We start from the raw sequence: 16,161 nt of genomic DNA, 5'->3' as shown, positions 1-16,161 counted from the left end.
AAGTGACCAGCTGCTACGCAGCGTGCGGTCCTTGCGACGCGGTGGGTTGCGCGGGTGCGGCGGGTCGTGGTGGTGCCCAGTCGAGTGTGTTCATGACTGTCGCGCTCAACGTGGCCCTAGTGAGCGAGAGAGAGAGCGGCGGCGTGATGAGGACGGGGCGACACTGTCTGTCCCCCCTCTCCTCCTCCTCCTCATCGCCCGACAACCTCGATCAGAGCCACCAGAGCTTCGAGCCAGTCCACACCAAGCTCCATCCCATCCTCTCCCCGACAAGCCCACCCGCGACCGACCCGCCCCAGATGCAGACGAACTACCTCTCTCTCTCGTCCCGCCGCGGTGCACCAGGCGGCAGTGCAGCAGGCGGCGCAGGTCGACCTCCAGGCGGCGGTTCAAGGGGAGGTCAACGCTATGGCAAGCAGCCCGCCGCATCCGCTTCCACTCGGTCCGTCCCCTCTCCTCCCTCCTCCTCTCTCCCCCTGTCCTCCTCCTTCCCCTCGGCCGTCCCCTCTCCACCACTCAGCCCCCGACTGACCACGCGACCCACTCGACACAGCTGCCAAAAGTGCAACCAGCTCGGCCACTACACGTTCGAGTGCACCAACCAGCGCGAGTACAAGCCCCGCCCGACCCGCACCCAGGTCCTCAAGAACCCGAAACTGCGCCCCGAGTTGACCGACGCGAGGCCGCCCTCGGCCCCCAGTGTCGAGGAGATGCCCAAGTGCGTTTGGCCCCCCTCTCCCTCTCTCTCCCTCTCTCCTAACCTCCACAACTAACCACCCTCCCTCTGTCCTCGCCCGCAGGGCCGGCACAGCTGCCGCCATCCTCGCTGCCAACGAGGCGCGGCGACTCGCCAAACTCGGCGCCGCTTCCGGCGGCGACAAGGAGCGTGGCCGCAGCTCGAGGAGGCGCGACAGCGTGTCGACGTCGTCGAGCAGCGGCGGCTCGAGCAGGTCGTCGAGCGGGTCGAGCCGCAGCGGGTCGAGCAGGAGCAGGAGCGGGTCGAGCAGGAGCTACTCGCGCTCTCGCTCTCGCTCGCGGTCCGCGTCGAGGAGCGACTCGCGCTCGCGCTCGCGGTCCCGCTCTCGCTCTCGGTCGCGCTCCCGCTCGCGCTCCCCCGCGCGCACGTCGCGCAAGGCGCAGCGCGGGCGGTCGGCGAGCCGCAGCCGCACTCGCAGTCGCAGCAGGAGCGTTTCGAGGTCGAGGTCGCGCTCGCGGTCGGTCGAGCGCCGGGGCGCCAAAGGTCGGGGTCGGGGTCGGGGCGCGAGCGCGAGCGCGAGCAGGTCGAGGAGCGCGAGCGCGAGCAGGTCGAGGAGCGCGAGCGCGAGCGGGTCGAGGAGCAGGAGCGGGTCGAGGAGCGCGTCCAGGGGCAGGGACAGGAGCAAGAGCGCAAGCGCGGGCCCGCCGTCCAAGCGGGTGCGGCGGGCCGAGGCCGAGGACGAGGTCGACGTCGAGGAGCGCAAGGACAAGGGCAAAGGCAAGGGGCGCGCGGCGGTCGAGGACGACAGGTAGGTAGGTCCCCACTTCGCGCGCGTCGTGAAAACGCATCGCCGGACTGTTGAGTGCGCTTTCCTTCTCCTTCGGCCGCTGTCGGGCTCCGAGAGGCTCTCGTGGTGCGCCTCCCGAAAGAGAGAGAGGGAAGCACGACGTGTCGAGGGCGAACAGAGCGCGCGCTGTTGCAGGCCCGACCAAGCAGCGAAACGAGACTCAGTCGTTCCACCCCTCGTCGCTCATCCCCTCGTCCTCGTCGTCCTCCTCCTCCTCCCGCTCGTCCTCCTCGTCGCTCCACCCACCCTCCCCAACTCGCGCTCGCGGCCCCAAGCCCAACCCCCTCACGCTCTCGCGCCACGCCGCCGCGTCGTCGGCGTCGAGGCCCTCGTCGGCATCGGCGTCGGCGTCGGCGTCGGCGTCCTCCTCGTCCGGGTAGTCGTTGCGGTAGTCGTTTTCCTCTGCGGGTCGGGCGAGCGGGAGGGAGGGGGAGGGAGGAGAGGACGAGGGGATGAGCGAGGGAGAGGGGAGGGAGGGAGGAAGGGGGAGGGAGGAAGGGCGAGGAAGGGAGGGGAGAGAGGGGGCGGCAACGAGTCAGTCAAGGTTCGTCTCGCTCGCGCACGAGAGCGACAGAGGTCCAAGAGAGCGAGAGAGCGAGAGAGAGCGCGCGCGCCCCTCTCGACGCCAAACTCACCATTCGAGTCCTGATCCGCATTGTCCTCCTCCTCGTCGCTGTCGCCACTGCCGGTCCCGCCGCCTCGCGCCGCCGCACCCGACGCCGACGCCGAGTGGAGCAGGAGGAGCGCGGCGTCGTCCTCGTCGGGGTCGAGGCCGGCGCTGTTGATGCGCCGGGAGGGAGAGAGGGAGAGAGGGAGAGAGGGCCAAAGGATAGTGTCAGTAGCTGCTCGACCACCCCAGGCTCGACATCGACATCGACCTCGACACCGAGCGAGCAGAACACGGGCGGGACGCACAGCTGCCCGATCCTCGTCAAGCCCGCCAACGAGCTCACGTCCCACGCGCCGACCGACCCGACCTCGCCGCCGGGTAGCTCGCTCGACGCGACGCCGTGCGCGCTCGGGCCCCCCGTCGCCGAGGAGGCGGACGCGGACGCGGAACCGGGCGCAGGACCAGGAGCGGGCGCAGGAGCGGGCGCGGCGCGGTAGTAGACGTCGTAGACGAACGACGCGCCCGAGTCCGAGTCCGAGTTCGGGTCGTCGTCGTCGCTGTCGGCGTCGTCCGAGGCCGGCGCACCACCAGGTGCGCGAGAGCGCGTTGGCGCCGACGAGGGCGGCAGGGTGCCCGACGAGGAGGGCGTGATGGATTCCTGGACTGCGGGCGAGGAGTGTGTGCGTGTGAGCGGCGCGGACGGTTGGACGCGAGGCGGGAGAAGAGAGAGCGAGGACGCACGAGAGAGGTACTCGTCGAGCATCTCGCCAAAGCGGTCCATGGCCGTGTCGCCGTCGTGTTGCTCGTCGTCCTCGCCCGCCTGCGGCCGGCGCACCGTGTCCCGCTGCGCCGCCGTCCCCTTCTTCCTCCTCCTCCCCGGCGCCACGCCCCTCGTCACCGCCTCGCGCGCTCCCACGCCCACACCCGCCCCGCTGCTCCCACCCTCGACCACCGCCTCATAGATCCTCAGCCCCTCGCTCCTCTCCCTCTCGTCGCGTTCCGCCTCGTCCCTCTCGCGCTCGACCTCCCTCGAGTCGCGCACCGTCGGCGGCCGCAACCCCCTCCTCACCTCGTCGGCCTCGCGCTCGCGCGAGAGGGCGTACGACTCGGCGCGACGACGCTCGACGACGCGGTACCGCAGGGCGGCGCGCGAGGCGTGTGCGGCGGCGGCGCGCGAGGGCGGAGCGGGGGGCGCGGCGGGAGCGCGGGAGGAGGGAGTGGTGGTGGTGGGGGACAGGCCGAAGGAGGACGAGGTGGCGGCGAGGGACGCGGGCCCGAGCGGCGAGGAAGGCGCCGAGCCAGATGCGGCGGCCTCGCGGGCGGCGCGCAACGCCGAGGGGAGCTTGCGCCTTGCGGGCGAGCCGGGTCCCTGGGCGGTGGGCGGAGGCTTGAGCGACGACGGCGACGACTCGCGGTCGCGGGCGAGCGAGCGCAGGGACGCCGAGCTGTGCTGGCGCGAGAGGGCCGGCGGTGGGTGGGCGAGGAACGACTGGATGCGGTCCCGCAGCGAGCGCGTCTTGGTTGGCGTCGAGAACGAGTCGAGGGGGACCGTCTCGGCGAAGCGGAAGATGCCTGCGCGGTGCGCGGGAGTGGCGGTGAGCGGGTTGAGAGATGACGAAAGGGAGGTGAGGGACGGAGAGAGGGCGGACCTCGAGAGGGAGCGGCGGCAGCTTCGGGTGCGGGGTCGGCCGGGTTGTTCTTGCGGCGCTTGATAGAAGGTGGCTGAGCATGCTCGATTACTGCAGGGGTTTGTGCGAGATGAGCGAGGAGGTTACAGAGGAGGAGGAGAGGGAGACGGACCGAGGGCGTCGAGCGGGGTGGGCTGGTCTGTGCGTTTGCGCTTGATGCGGAGGATGCTCAGGTGAGGCTGCTGCTGCTCTGCGTCTGTCATGCTGGGCTCGGTAGAGCGGGAGCGAGAGCCGAGCGGTCTTCGAGTCGGCCAACCTCTCTTGATCCTCGTCTCTCTCGATCTACACAGACAGCTGAGCTCTGGGTAGCACCAGCACACACCGACCCGCACAGCCTAACTCAAGCAGCGCATGCCCTCGCCGTGACCTTTCGACACCCGCCCGCTCCTCGTCGTCGATGGCGGCCGCAGTCGTCGCCCCTCGCCGCGCACCCACCGTCGACCACGACGACCTGCTCGCACTGTCCCTCCACCACGACGCCGACGACGACTACGACCCCCTCCCGACCACCCCAGACTGGACCGCAGACCTCGAGGACCTCGTGTCGTCCGTCTCCCTCCCCCTCTCTCTCCCTCTCTCTCCCTCTCTCGCTCAAGGTAGCTGATGCGCCTACTCCGACAGCCTTCAAGTCGCCCAACAGCTCCACTCGAAACGCTCCCACCCCGCCCTGCACCCACCGCCGTCCTCGCCCCCTCGACCACCGCCATCCGCCTCCTCCTCCCCCACATCCTTGGCCTCGCCGCTCCAGCACCGCTCGCCCTCGCAGCCGCCGGGCAGGCGCCGCCCGTCGGCCATCCCGACCGCCGCCGCTACCAAGAGTCGCAGCTCGAGCCCCGAGCACCCTCGACGAGGGGCGTCGCCGGCCGCGCCGACCCCGGCGCACGACGACGGCCTCGACTTGAGCGCCGACGATGACGGGCACGGGTGGGAGACGCTCCAGGTCGGCGCGCAACCGGTGACGACGGCGACACCGACAGCGTTGCCGGTCGCGGCGCGCCGCACCTCGCCCGCGCCGCCCTCCTCCACCCCGACGCCAACAACGCGCACGCCCAAGCCGCTCGAGTTTCCCTCACCCGCATCCGCCAAGTCGCGCAGCTCGCCTCGCGCGCCCGCTACCGCATCGGCAGCAGGCGCCCCGACCTCGACCTCGACGCCGACGCCGCGCCGGCGCGCCGTCACCCAGTCGCCGAGCAGAGCGCTCGGCACGCCCTCGCCCTCGTCCTCGAGTGCGCCCGCCGGCGGGCCCGCCTCGTCCCGCAGCACCCGCCGCGCTCCAGGTACCTCCAACAGCGCGTCGGCCTCGCCCTCAGCCGGCGCCCGTACGGGCCCTCCTCCTCGGCGCAAGAGCCTCTCGACCTCCTCCCCGCGCACGCACCCCTCGGCCTCTACCACCACCGGCGCGATGCGCCGCAGCCCGTCGTCGGACCGGATCCGCGCCGCAGCGCGCCTCGCCGCCGCCGCGAACGACGCCGACGCGCCGCCACCGCCGCTCCCGCACTGGCACGACTCGCCCGCGCCGCTCGTGTACCGCACGAGCCAGGGCGAGCTCGCGTTCGCGTACGACGAGGGTGGCAGTGCGGGTGTGGCGGCTGACGGTGAGGGAGAGCGGGGCGCAGAGGGAGCGGCGCCGAGAAAGGTGCGCCGGCCCGAGGACCGCGTCCTGCCGGCTGTCGCGCGCCGGCTCGAGGCAGAGCGGCTCGCGGCGCTCGCGGCGGCGCAGGCGCGCGACGACGGGGGCGCGGCGCTGCTCGTGAGCGAGTGGAGCAGGGAGGGGACGCCGAGGAGGGGCGTCGAGGTGAGGGTTGGCGGCGGGGCGGCGAGGGGGCGTGAGGGGCTCGGTGGGCCGCCGCCGCCGCTGCTGCCGCGAGAGCGGGGTGAGGCCGAGGCGGAGGAGGGGGACGGACGGCGAGCGCGGGAGGAGATGGGCGACGAGCAGGCGCAGGCGCTTGCTGGCTCACCGACGGCGACGAGCGACGACGCCCCACCGCCTCCTGCTCTGCCTCCCGCCGTCGTCGACCCTCGCGACGACTCGACCCCGCACCCGCACCCGCACGCGCGGCCCGACTCAGCGCCACCCGCCGCACGCGCCCCTGCGCCCTCCTACCCTCCTCGCCCAGCCTCGCCCGCCGCGCCGCCGCCGCCGCCGCCGCTCCCGCCCAAGGACGACCTCGACGCGCCCGGGGCCGCAGGAGGATGCTGCCGCTGCGTCGTGTCGTGAGCGCCCGAGCCTCTCTTTCGGAACCCCTCCCTCCCTCCTTCCTCGTCGTCTTTCCCCTCCCCTCTCGCCTCGCCCATACCCCCTCTCCCCTCTGCGCCGAGCATCCTGTTCTCGCCCTTGTCGTCCCTGCCCTTTGTGTACTTCCTCTCGCACCCGGCTCCCCCTCCGCGCGACGTCAGCTCGCTCGCGGGACGTCCGTGTACTACTCGTCCTCTCTTCTTTCTGCATCGAGCCAGTCGGTTTGCCAGGCTCGGCTCGTTGTTGCACAGAGAGAGGAAGCGCTGAGCGAGACGGAACGAGGTGTCGGCGTCGTCGTCGGCTGCGCACGCGGCCCGGGAAGCTGCTGGTTGAGCTCCTCCTCACGACCAAGCACTCGACGACCGCCCGAGGCCCGCGAGCTCGGTGCACAAGGCTGTGCGCGTAGCCACCGAGCGCCGCACATGCGCCCGGCTGCGCTGCTGCTGCTCGTTGCGCCATCCTCGTCTCCCCGACTCTCTACTCGGACGAGTCGGACCCGACCTCGACGACCCGCGCGACGCGCACCTCGCACGCTTGCGACGCACAGCACCGCTCCTCTACACCACCGTGTGCGCCGTGCCGACCCGAGTCCGCAGCCGCAGCTCCCTCGATCGTCCGCTCGTCGAGGGCCACGCAGATCTGGCATGTGCGACGTGCGGCCTCGCCTTCCAGGCACGGCGCATCACATTGCTCTCCTCTCGAGCGCTGTCGGCTCCGAGCACACGCACGCTCGCTCGAGCGGCGCGTAAACATCCGGCTCGCTCGGACGCGTCGAGGAGGTTGAGCGAGGTTGCCGGGTGGTCGCCTGCTCCCTCGCTCGCGCTTCTCTGCTGCTGGACTCTCGAGCGCACGGAGCATGCCGCTCTACCCTATACTCGAGTGCGTCCCTGCTCCCCTTTTCCCTCTCTCCTTCACGCGCCAGTCGCTCACGCTCCTCGCATGCAGCACCCGACGCGCCCCACCTCCTCGCGACACGTCGACGTCGACGTCGAGCAGCGGAGGAGGGTACCTCCCGCTCGCGCAGGCGGCGGCGGACGGCGCCGCGCAGGAGGAGAAGCTGGACGACGGGTCGAGGACGGCCAGCTGGTCGAGCATGGGGACCGGGTCGAGCGTCGACGGGCGAGACGAGGTGCGTCCCTCCTCGTTCACCCTCTCAAGGGAGCAGACCTGACGCTGTGAATGGGCGCAGGACGATCGGTCGTGGACGCGCAGGGCGGGAGCGGCGGCGCTCGCGCTCGTTGCGCTCGTTGGCGTGGCGGGTCTGTGGCTCTCGCCCGTGCGTCACCTCGCTTCTCTCGTCCAATGTGCGCGCCCTGACCCTTTGTTCCAGCAGTATCGCCTCGCGCTCGAGCGACCATACTCGTGCCCGAATCCTCGCCTTGCCCTTCCTCCCTCCCTCCTCGACCCTCGACACCTCAGCACGCCCATCGCGCTTCCTTCCTCCTCGCCCGACTTTGCTCTCTCCCTCGCATACGACACGACCGTCTGCAACGCCTTCTCTCTCGTCGTCTCGCGCGTCGACAAGGCGCACTGCGCCGCCGTCGAGGCGTCGGTCGAGCCGTCCGTCGACGCCGACTTGAGCAGCTGGATCAAGGCGCACCTCGGGCCCGACTCGTTCATCGTCCAGGTCGACGGCGCCGAGCGGCGCATGGCGGACTCGCCGTCGAAGTACCTCGGCGAGTGCGCTTACGAGTTCGAGTTCCGGCTCGCCAACGCCGGGCCCGTCTGGATCAACGTCACGCACGCCAACCAGGTGCGCACCCTCGTTCACTCCCTGTGACTCTCGGACGCGTCTGACGGGACGAGCGAGCGGCCCCGCAGGACTACAACGCGTTCCGCGAGGACAACATCGTCGCCGGTACCCGACACCGCCCAGAGCTCCTCATGACGTCGCTCACGGCCGTCCCACTCGAGCTCGACATCTGCGCCCCGACGTGCGAGACGCACTATGCCCCTCGACTCGGCTTTGCCCTCCCGCCGACCTTCCCTTCCCCCTCGCCGGCGCCGCTCGAGCCCCTCTCCCTCCCGTCGTGCGCCGCCCGCGCCCGCGCCGGCACCCTCCGCGGCTCGTACATCCCGACCCGCCCCGTCGACCAGCTGTACCCGCCTTTCCCCGTCCCGTACTCGTACCACCCGGCGACGCACTCGCGCACCTCGACCGGGTACGACGCGTTCGTGCCCGCCGAGTGCGCCTGGTCGCACGCCGGCACGCGCTTCGCCGACCATGCGGCGTGCGTCGAGCGAGGGACGAGCAGGGTCCTGTTCGTCGGCGACAGCCACGCGAGGGCCGCGTTCGACATTGTCGCTGTGCGGCTCGAGGGCGAGGGGACGGTCGCGAGCACGAGCGCCAAGCTCGACATGCGCAACGCGACGGTCGGCAACGTCTTCATGGTGCGCCCCTGCTCTCTCTCTCTCTCTCTCTCTCGAGGGCGAGAGCGCCTTGACTGATGGCGAGACCGCGTGCAGGAATTCATCTGGTGCGCCGCCGCGCTCGTCCCTCGACTTCGAGCGACGTCACTGACTCGTCCCACGCCTGCAGGGACCCGTTCCTCGTCCTTCCTCTCACGTGCGAGACCGTCGACGGCTTCGATGCGATCGTCGTCAGCGCTGTGCGTCCTCGTCGTCCCCTCTCAACCTTCCCTCGTCCTCCTGACCCAGGGCCTCGGTGACGACGCAGGGCACGCACATGGCCGCCTTCAACTGCCCGACGACGTCCGACTTTGTCGCCTTCTTCGAGGCGCGCCTCGCCGCCATCGCTGCCCTCGCCGAGCAATGCCGCTGCACCGACTCGAGCCCGTCCTCCTCGTCCGCCTCGACCTCGCCGCCGACCAAGCTCGTCCTCCTCACGATGCCAGTCCAGCACCAGCACCTGCACGACCACGACTGCCGCACGGGCCCACGCCTGTCGCACTGGAACCGCGAGCTGAGCCGCATCGGCCGCCGCGAGGGACGCTGGCAGGTCGTCGACGTTGAGATGTACTCGAGGCCGAACGCGATCGATCAGAGGATCATGGACGGCATACACTGTGCGTCTCTCTCTCTCTCTCTCTCTTTGCGGGTGGGCCAGCAGGGAACGAGGCACTGACGGGCCCGCCGTGCGCGCGCAGACCTCGCCCTCGACGCGGCGGAACCGGTCGCCGACGACTTGATCGACCGGCTCGAAATCTGCGACCGAGGTCCGTAGACGTCTCGGGACTACACCGGCGAGGCGAGCCGCTGTTGTACTGTGCGAGCGCTCGAGCAGAGAGAGAGAGAGAGAGCAAGGTGGTCGTTCGAAGCGAGGTCAAGTCGGAGGTTTAGACTGGCGATTGAAGGAAGGGAGCTGGCTGCAGTGCAGTGCGACTGTGCAGCTCTCGCTCGAGCACCCGCAAGCTCGCTTCGAGCGAGCCGAAGCACTCGAGTGGACGCGCCGAAGTCGCGCCTCGCCGCTCCGCGCCTCTCGTCCTCATCAACTCGCCTTCAAGCGCCACCACCTCGCGCCCCCAAAGGTCATGCCGCACCCGTCGCAGCTCAACCGGCGAGCAGGCGGCAAGAAGGGCCCTCGGCAGGTCAACTCGAAGCGCCAGCCCAAAGTGACGCTCCGCCCCGCGCCAGCTCGCGACCCGGCCGCCGCCGCCGCCGCCGCTGCGTACGAGGCCGACTCGGGCGTGTCCGACGACGATGCCGACGACTACGGTGGCGACCACGACGTCGACCGCACCGGCGAGCCGGCGTACGGCTACCGCGAGGCGCTGCGAGGCGAGCGCAAGCCGCTCGAGGGCCTCCGGGTGTCGGTCAGCGGGTGCGACGGGCGCAAGGAGGATCTGCTCGCGCTCGCCGAGACGTTTGGCGCAGAGCGGCACGGCGGCTTGCAGGAGGACACGACCCACCTCGTCACCGACTCGCCCGCCGGCAAGAAGTACGACGTGCGTCGACCTCTCCCTCCCTCCCCTCTTTCGGACCCACATCCCGGTTCGCTGACCTTGCTCCCTGTCTGCAGGTCGCGCTGCAGAGGAGGATGCACGTCATGAAGTCGTCGTGGCTCCCGGCGGTGCGAGACGCGTGGGTCAGCGGCGAGGACGTCGACTTTCACCAGGTGCGCCCCCTCTCTCTCTCCCCTGCCCCGCTCCAAGCCGCCTCCTGACGCTCCTCTACTGTGCAACAGCTCGAGCTCGACCACGCCATGCCGCCACTCAAGGATGTCGTCGCGTGCCTGACTGGCTTCGCCAAAGGTCCGTCCCCCTTTCCCGCCTCTCTCTCGACGGCTCTCGAGCGCGCCTGACGCGATCGCCCACGTAGGCGAGTACAAGGAGGAGCTCAAGCGCCTCCTCGTGTTGAACGGCGCCAAGATCGCCATCAAGCTCGACAGCCGCGTCACGCACCTCCTCGTCGCCTCGCCGTCCTCGCCGCACTCGCAGACGCCGACGTCCAGCAAGCTCCTCCACGTGCGCAAGAACCGCCACTGCCTCCACGAGGACATCGTCGTCGTGTGGGAGGGCTGGGCGCGCGAGGCGGTCAAGTACGGCGGGATCCGGGCCGAGCGGGTCCAGGCGTGGGAGCACAACGCCGGCGGCGCCGAGCCGGTCGAGGACGTCACCTGGCAGGTCGACGTCGCGCCGCCACGTTGCCGCTCGACGGTCGTCCGCGCTCGCCCTGTACCGCTCGCCGCTCGGCAAGAAGCGCTCGGCGGCGCGGCGGCCGGACCCGTGGCCTCGTCGAGCCGCACCATCGTCCCCGTGCCGGGCACCTACCAGCCTCGCCGGTCGTTCAAGGGCTACGACACGGCGCTCCTCGACAACCTCGACTCGGCCGCCGACCCGGCGCAGGCCGACACCGCCGCGCCGCCCGCGTTCGACCTCGCGCACGGCAAGGTCCTCAAGAAGCGCCGCCGTGTCGTCGCCGCCGACACTGTGCCCCAGCTGCTCCCGAGCGCGTCGCAGCAGGTCGCGCAGCAGGCGCAGGACGACTCGCAGGCGCTCCTCGAGGCGTTCGGCGCGTCGCAGCTCCCGGCGGCGGGCGACTCGAGCCGCTTCGCCGACGCCGACACGACTGGCCTGCAGAGCGTCGCCGAGCTGCTCGCTGCGCGTGCGCGAGCCGTCGAGGAGCACGGCGGCGCCGGCGAGGGCAAGGGCGACGGCGAGATGGCGATGCAGCTCGTCCCTGGGCAGGTCGAGATGCAGCTCGTGCCCAAGAGCAAGTCGGTCATCAAGGCGCTGTCGAGCTCGCGCCAGGGCTCGTTTGTCCATGCTCCGGCCGGCGAGCGAGCACGCCGTCTGCCTGCTGCAGCCCCGTCGAGGACCGCCCTCGTCGCCGACGTGCCGGGCGAGGGCAACGCCGGGCACGACGACTCGGCCTTCTTCGACTCGGCGCCCGCCCTCGCGCCCGTCGCCAATGACAAGACGACGACGACGACGGACAGCGGCGTGTCGTCGTCGGGCGCCTCGTCCGACGAGACGGTCTTTGCGCCCATGTTCGCCGGCAAGACGGTCGCCCTCATGGAGCTCAAGAGCCCGCGCGTGAGCGCCATTCGCCGCGTCATCGACAAGTGCTCGGGCGTGTGCATCGACAACGCCAACGACGACGAGCTCGCCCAGGCCGACTTTGTGATCGTCGACTACGTCGAGTGCGTCCGAGCCTCCCTCCCTTCCTCTCACACAGAGCCGTCACTGACCATCTGTCGATGCGCAGACCTCCTGCACGCTTCGCCAACAACCCCGACCCGCGCATCCGCACCGTCTGCTGGATTGAGCTCTGCATCTTCCACGACCAGCTCCTCGACCTCGCCGACCGCGTCCTCGAGCGGCCCATCTCGTTCGCCTGCCCGGTCCCTGGTCCGTCCACCTCTCTCTCTCGGTCGGGTGCACCTTTGCGGCGGCAGCTAACCCCCTTGCCTCTGCAGGTCTCGACGCCGTGCGCGTTCACTTTTCCGGCTTCGGCCCCGAGGACGATCCCGCCATGCACCACCTGCGCCGATACTGCACCGCCATCGGCGCCGTCTACTCGCCCTACATGGACCGCTCGACGACGCACCTCGTCGTGTGCGCCCTCGACGACGACCGCTCGCTCGGGCCCGAGGACCTCGACCCGGCGCAGTTCCCCAAGGTCGCCAAGGCGCGCGAGTGGGGGCTCACGGTCTGCTCGCTCGGCGCGCTGCGGCAGATGGTCGAGCGACGAGCGGAGGAGGTCCGGCGCGAGGCGGCTGGGGAGCAGGAGAAGGAGGAGGTGTCGCACGCGGCCGAGGGTCCGTGCACGACGATGAGGGTCGCCGAGATCACGGGCGAGGTCGACGAGCAGAGCGTGCACGGCCCGCTCGGCGACTGCGTCGTCTTCTTCTCGAGCAAGGTCGACGTACGTCTGCCTGTTTCCCTCGTCGCCGTCGTCGTCGTCGACCCTCGTTTCGCCAGAACTGACTCGGTGGCTTCCTCCTCCAGGTCGACCGTCAAGCGCTCGCCTCGATCGTCCAGGACCTCGGCGGCGTCGCAGCTCGGCAGTACAGCCAGTCGGTCACGCACTTTGTCTTTGCCGGCGTCAAGGCGACCGAGTCGTTCAAGGACTTCAAGCTCGCCAAGGCCGACGGCGCCCACATCGTCCACCCGCGCTGGATCGAAGAGGTGCGCCCCCTTCTCTACCTGTCGTCTCGTGCGCGACGTCGACCTGACCACGTCCCTCGCCCGCAGTGCGGCCGTGCGCAGGCCCGCATCTCGGAGAACGACTTCCCGCACACGTTCGACGCCAAGAAGGGCGGCCAGCTGTTCGACGCCGGCATGAGCCTCGTCGGTGTGGCGTCGTCGCCTCGTGGACCTCCTGTCGGTGCGTCGAGCCAGGTGCCGCACGGCCGTCGAGCGCCGCGCTCGCCCTTGGCCCGCACGCCGAGCCCGGCTGCTCGCCCGCAGCGTGTCCTCCCTGAGCGCTCGCCGACCGTCGACGCGCGTCGTCCTGTGCAGGTCGAAGCAGGCGAGCAGCCCGAGGGCGCGAGGACCGAGCCGTCGTCGCCGGCGCCCTCGCCTGGGCCGCAGCAGGCGGTCGAGCACGAGCACGAGCACGAGCTCGGCGGCTTCGACGGTCTCGCCGACACGGCGCCTCGTCCAGCTCTCGACGAGCACGCGGCAGAGACGTCGTCGCCGCGTCAGCCCCTCCCTCGGTCCGAGCCCGACGTTTCGTCCGACTTTGAGCTGCCGCCGCTCCGCTCCGAGCACCGCCCGCCACCGCCCGTCGAGGACCCGGGTCGCAACATGCTCCGCGAGCAGACGTCGCGACTGCTGGCGCAGTTGAGCGAGACGAGCGTGCCGCAGGCGGAGAAGCCGGGCCGGGCGAGGGGCCGGACCGCTCTCAGCAGGGGCAAGGTGCGCCTCTCTCTCTCTCCCTCTCTCTCTCTGTGCCCAATCTTCTTCGCGACGGCCCTGACAGCGCATCACCCTCTCGCAGAGCTCGGGCACGATCAGCCTCACCACCTCGAAGCAGCCGTCGCCCCTCGCCGCCGTTCCCCAACCCGGCCACTCGACCTCCTCCACCACGGCCGCCGCCGCCGGCCGCGTTCCCGGTCACGCCTACCCGCTCGACCCGTCGCAGGCGACGCAGGACGAGAGCCTGTACGTCGTGTACGACAACGTCGCCGAGGCGGCCGCGCGAGAGCAGATCCGCCGTGCGCTCGCCGGCGGGGCCGAGGCGCCGCCCGAGCCCGTGTACCAGGACCCGGTCGGCTCGAGGACCAGGAGGGGCAGGGCGACGAGGCAGTGAGCGGGTCGGGGCACGCGCGACGAGCTCGAGGGTGGTCCGATTCGAGAGGGTCGTGCGCTTGTCGGGAGGCGGGCTTGGGCGAGGCGAGGTCAGCGGGTTTACGTGTTGTTGCATCTCAGTCGTCTTGCAGTACTCTCGCTTGCGTCGCGGCGTGACCGTGAGCGAGGGCGAGACCGCGAGAGCGCGAAAGCGATCCTCGTCTGCTCCTCGAGAGCTGAAGCTCCTGTGCGTGCGCGCCGACGGTTGAGCATCGGCTCTGCCCCTCAGCTCCTCTCGTGATTGAGCAGCTGCCCGAGAGCGAATATCTCTCGTTCTATCGGCGAGCGACGAGCGTGACAGCTTGACCTTCTCAAGTTGCGCGCTCTCGACGACCGGGGCGACCTCGACGTCGCAAGCCTGCGTCGATCGTTACAGCTCGGCGCTACTGACGGACGCTGCGCACGCCCTCCTCGTACAGGCCCACGACGACGAGCCAGGCGCGCTCCTCGCCCGCCGCCGCACTGACCCCTGCGACCGCCGTCGTGCTCCCGCCGAACCCACCCTCGGCGATGCGCCCGCTCGACTGGTACACCGTCTCCCACGCCTCTCTCTCCTCCTCGTGCCCCTCCTCGCCGCCAGCAGAGCGAGAGAGAGGCGGGTCGCGCACCGCGACGGCCCAGCTCATCCCCCTCTGCTCGTCCGCCCTCAGCCGCACGTCCCACTCCTCCCAGTCTCGCGCGCCGAGCGTCGCGGCCCACTCGCGCAAGGGGCCGGGAAGGCGCAGGCGCAGGCTGAGACCGTGTGCGGCCGAGAGGAGGGCCGGGTACGACGGGTGGCCGGCGGCGAGGACGGTGAGTGAGGTCGAGTTGGGGGACGAGGGGAGAAGGGAGAGGTTGTCGACGAGTATGGGGAGGGTGACGGTGCGGCGTAGGGTGAGGGTCGGGGGGACGTCTTCGCCGAGGGAGGAGGAAGCGCGGACGTCGTAGAAGAGGAGCTGCCGGCGCGAGGTCGACGCGACGACGAGCGTCTCCCGGCCGGGCGACAGCGCGAGCCCGTTCGCGAACGAGATGCCCCTCGCGACCGTCGACGTGCGCACGACGACCTCCTGCGCGTCCTTGCGGGCGACCGGCTCGTCGAAGGCGACGTAGTCGACGCGGCCGTACGGCAGCGCGCCGACCGTCTCGACAAAGTTGGCGAGCCGGCCGACGAGGGAGCGCCTTCGACGCGTGTGGCGATGGTCGTGCGAGACGAGGAAGCTCGTGCGCGAGAGCGGGGCGATCGAGTTGGGCGCGCCGGAGAGGGAGGGGTGCGAGAGGGTGAAGAGGTGCGTCGCGCGGTGGCCGAGAGGACGGTGCGGCGAGGGCGAGACGGGCGAGAGCGAGAAGACCTCGATCGTCGACCGTGCGGCGCCGTGGTTGACGGCAAACAGTCGGACGCCGTCGTCGGCGTCGTCGCCGCCGCCGACAGGAGGAACGAGCGCGATCCCAAGCGGGTGAAACTCGACCTCGCCGCGCTCGAGTGCGGCCCATTCGAGCTCGACCTGGTGCACGAGCTCGTCGTCTCGGCCGAGCGCGTCGACGACCCAGAGCGCGCCTTGGCCGCCGTGCGGGTCGGCGAGCGGGGCCATAACCGTGTTCCACCGCCGGCGCTGCGGGTCGCACGAGACGAGGACGAGCGCGTTTCCACGTGCGCCATCGGACGCCGGCAGGTGTACTGCGTCCTCGCAGTAGGCGAGGCGGCGTGCTAACGGTCCCGACGGGTCCGAGCGCGCCGTGAACGCTTCGAGACGCTCGCCGGACGAGCCAGCGTGCGGGAGGTGGACGAACTGGGCGGGGAGGTTGGGCGGGAACAGGTGGAACGGGAGGTTGGCGACAAAGCGCGACTCCTTGACGACGTAGGCGAGCCACTGTCGACCGACGAGGAGGAAGTGAGCGAGCGCGCCTCGAGGAGAGAGGAGGGAGGGAGCGCGGACGCTCGGCAATCGCGGTGTAAATGAGCCAGCGCACGAGCATGGTGTGCACACGAGCGAGGTACGCTCCCGCAGGCGCAAGAACGGGAAGGGCGCGCCGCCGAGCGGAGTGACAAGAACGTGGCTCGCGAGAGCGAGGAGGGCGGGGCGGCGCACGTTGCCAGAGCGGTGCGGCACTTCTAGGTGCGAGTGTGGCTGCAGCAGGTACAGGTCGAGCACTGGCGTGGATCTCGTGAGAGCGAGGGCTGGACGCAGTGCAAGCTGTGCGAGGAGAAGGAGGGAGCGAGAGGTGCGGGCGCCGGTTACTGGGCCGAAAGATCGTCATCCTTGTCTCAGGCAACGTTGATTTGAGTTGGTTCCGAAATCCCCTGCGAGCTGCGGCTGGAAGCACGCGCCGCGTTGCGAGTCCTCCTCCTTCC

The 16,161-nt window shown here is 70.7% G+C and overlaps 6 protein-coding genes across 6 annotated transcripts; 4 read left to right on the top strand and 2 right to left on the bottom strand.

Moving 5' to 3' along the window:
- Positions 1-299: 299 nt before the first annotated feature.
- On the top strand, positions 300-1,575 carry RHOBADRAFT_55063 (uncharacterized protein; the record flags this gene model as incomplete). The annotated part of the gene is made up of 5 exons (XM_018417645.1): positions 300-442; positions 554-718; positions 801-915; positions 987-1,346; positions 1,411-1,575. Coding segments are annotated over 5 exons (932 nt in total), but the record flags the coding sequence as incomplete, so codon positions are not given.
- A 129-nt stretch (positions 1,576-1,704) lies between these two features.
- On the bottom strand, positions 1,705-4,045 carry RHOBADRAFT_55062 (uncharacterized protein; the record flags this gene model as incomplete). The annotated part of the gene is made up of 7 exons (XM_018417644.1): positions 1,705-1,946; positions 2,180-2,322; positions 2,460-2,817; positions 2,896-2,974; positions 3,197-3,726; positions 3,804-3,893; positions 3,955-4,045. The coding sequence occupies 7 exons, from the start codon at positions 4,043-4,045 to the stop codon at positions 1,705-1,707; spliced, it is 1,533 nt and encodes a 510-aa protein (XP_018269349.1).
- A 194-nt stretch (positions 4,046-4,239) lies between these two features.
- Positions 4,240-6,060, top strand: RHOBADRAFT_45866 (uncharacterized protein; the record flags this gene model as incomplete). The annotated part of the gene is made up of 2 exons (XM_018414678.1): positions 4,240-4,388; positions 4,464-6,060. 2 exons carry the CDS (start codon positions 4,240-4,242, stop codon positions 6,058-6,060), a joined length of 1,746 nt encoding a protein of 581 aa, XP_018269348.1.
- Positions 6,061-6,853: 793 nt separating this feature from the next.
- RHOBADRAFT_55061 (uncharacterized protein) lies at positions 6,854-9,307 on the top strand. Its single transcript, XM_018417643.1, has 9 exons — positions 6,854-6,957; positions 7,024-7,207; positions 7,268-7,354; positions 7,412-7,831; positions 7,900-8,469; positions 8,545-8,555; positions 8,618-8,687; positions 8,756-9,104; positions 9,186-9,307. The coding sequence occupies exons 1-9, from the start codon at positions 6,935-6,937 to the stop codon at positions 9,260-9,262; spliced, it is 1,791 nt and encodes a 596-aa protein (XP_018269347.1). The 5' UTR covers positions 6,854-6,934; the 3' UTR covers positions 9,263-9,307.
- A 262-nt stretch (positions 9,308-9,569) lies between these two features.
- RHOBADRAFT_55060 (uncharacterized protein) lies at positions 9,570-13,794 on the top strand (the record flags this gene model as incomplete). Its single annotated transcript, XM_018417642.1, has 9 exons — positions 9,570-9,983; positions 10,058-10,153; positions 10,223-10,289; positions 10,357-11,680; positions 11,746-11,888; positions 11,957-12,405; positions 12,489-12,668; positions 12,735-13,400; positions 13,483-13,794. 9 exons carry the CDS (start codon positions 9,570-9,572, stop codon positions 13,792-13,794), a joined length of 3,651 nt encoding a protein of 1,216 aa, XP_018269346.1.
- Positions 13,795-14,215: 421 nt separating this feature from the next.
- RHOBADRAFT_55059 (uncharacterized protein) lies at positions 14,216-15,785 on the bottom strand (the record flags this gene model as incomplete). Its single annotated transcript, XM_018417641.1, has 2 exons — positions 14,216-15,679; positions 15,780-15,785. 2 exons carry the CDS (start codon positions 15,783-15,785, stop codon positions 14,216-14,218), a joined length of 1,470 nt encoding a protein of 489 aa, XP_018269345.1.
- Positions 15,786-16,161: the final 376 nt, after the last annotated feature.

The sequence above is a fragment of the Rhodotorula graminis genome (assembly GCF_001329695.1).
Source record: "Rhodotorula graminis WP1 unplaced genomic scaffold RHOBAscaffold_11, whole genome shotgun sequence".
NCBI lineage: Eukaryota > Fungi > Basidiomycota > Microbotryomycetes > Sporidiobolales > Sporidiobolaceae > Rhodotorula > Rhodotorula graminis.
This window is presented reverse-complemented; position numbering and strand designations above follow the sequence as displayed.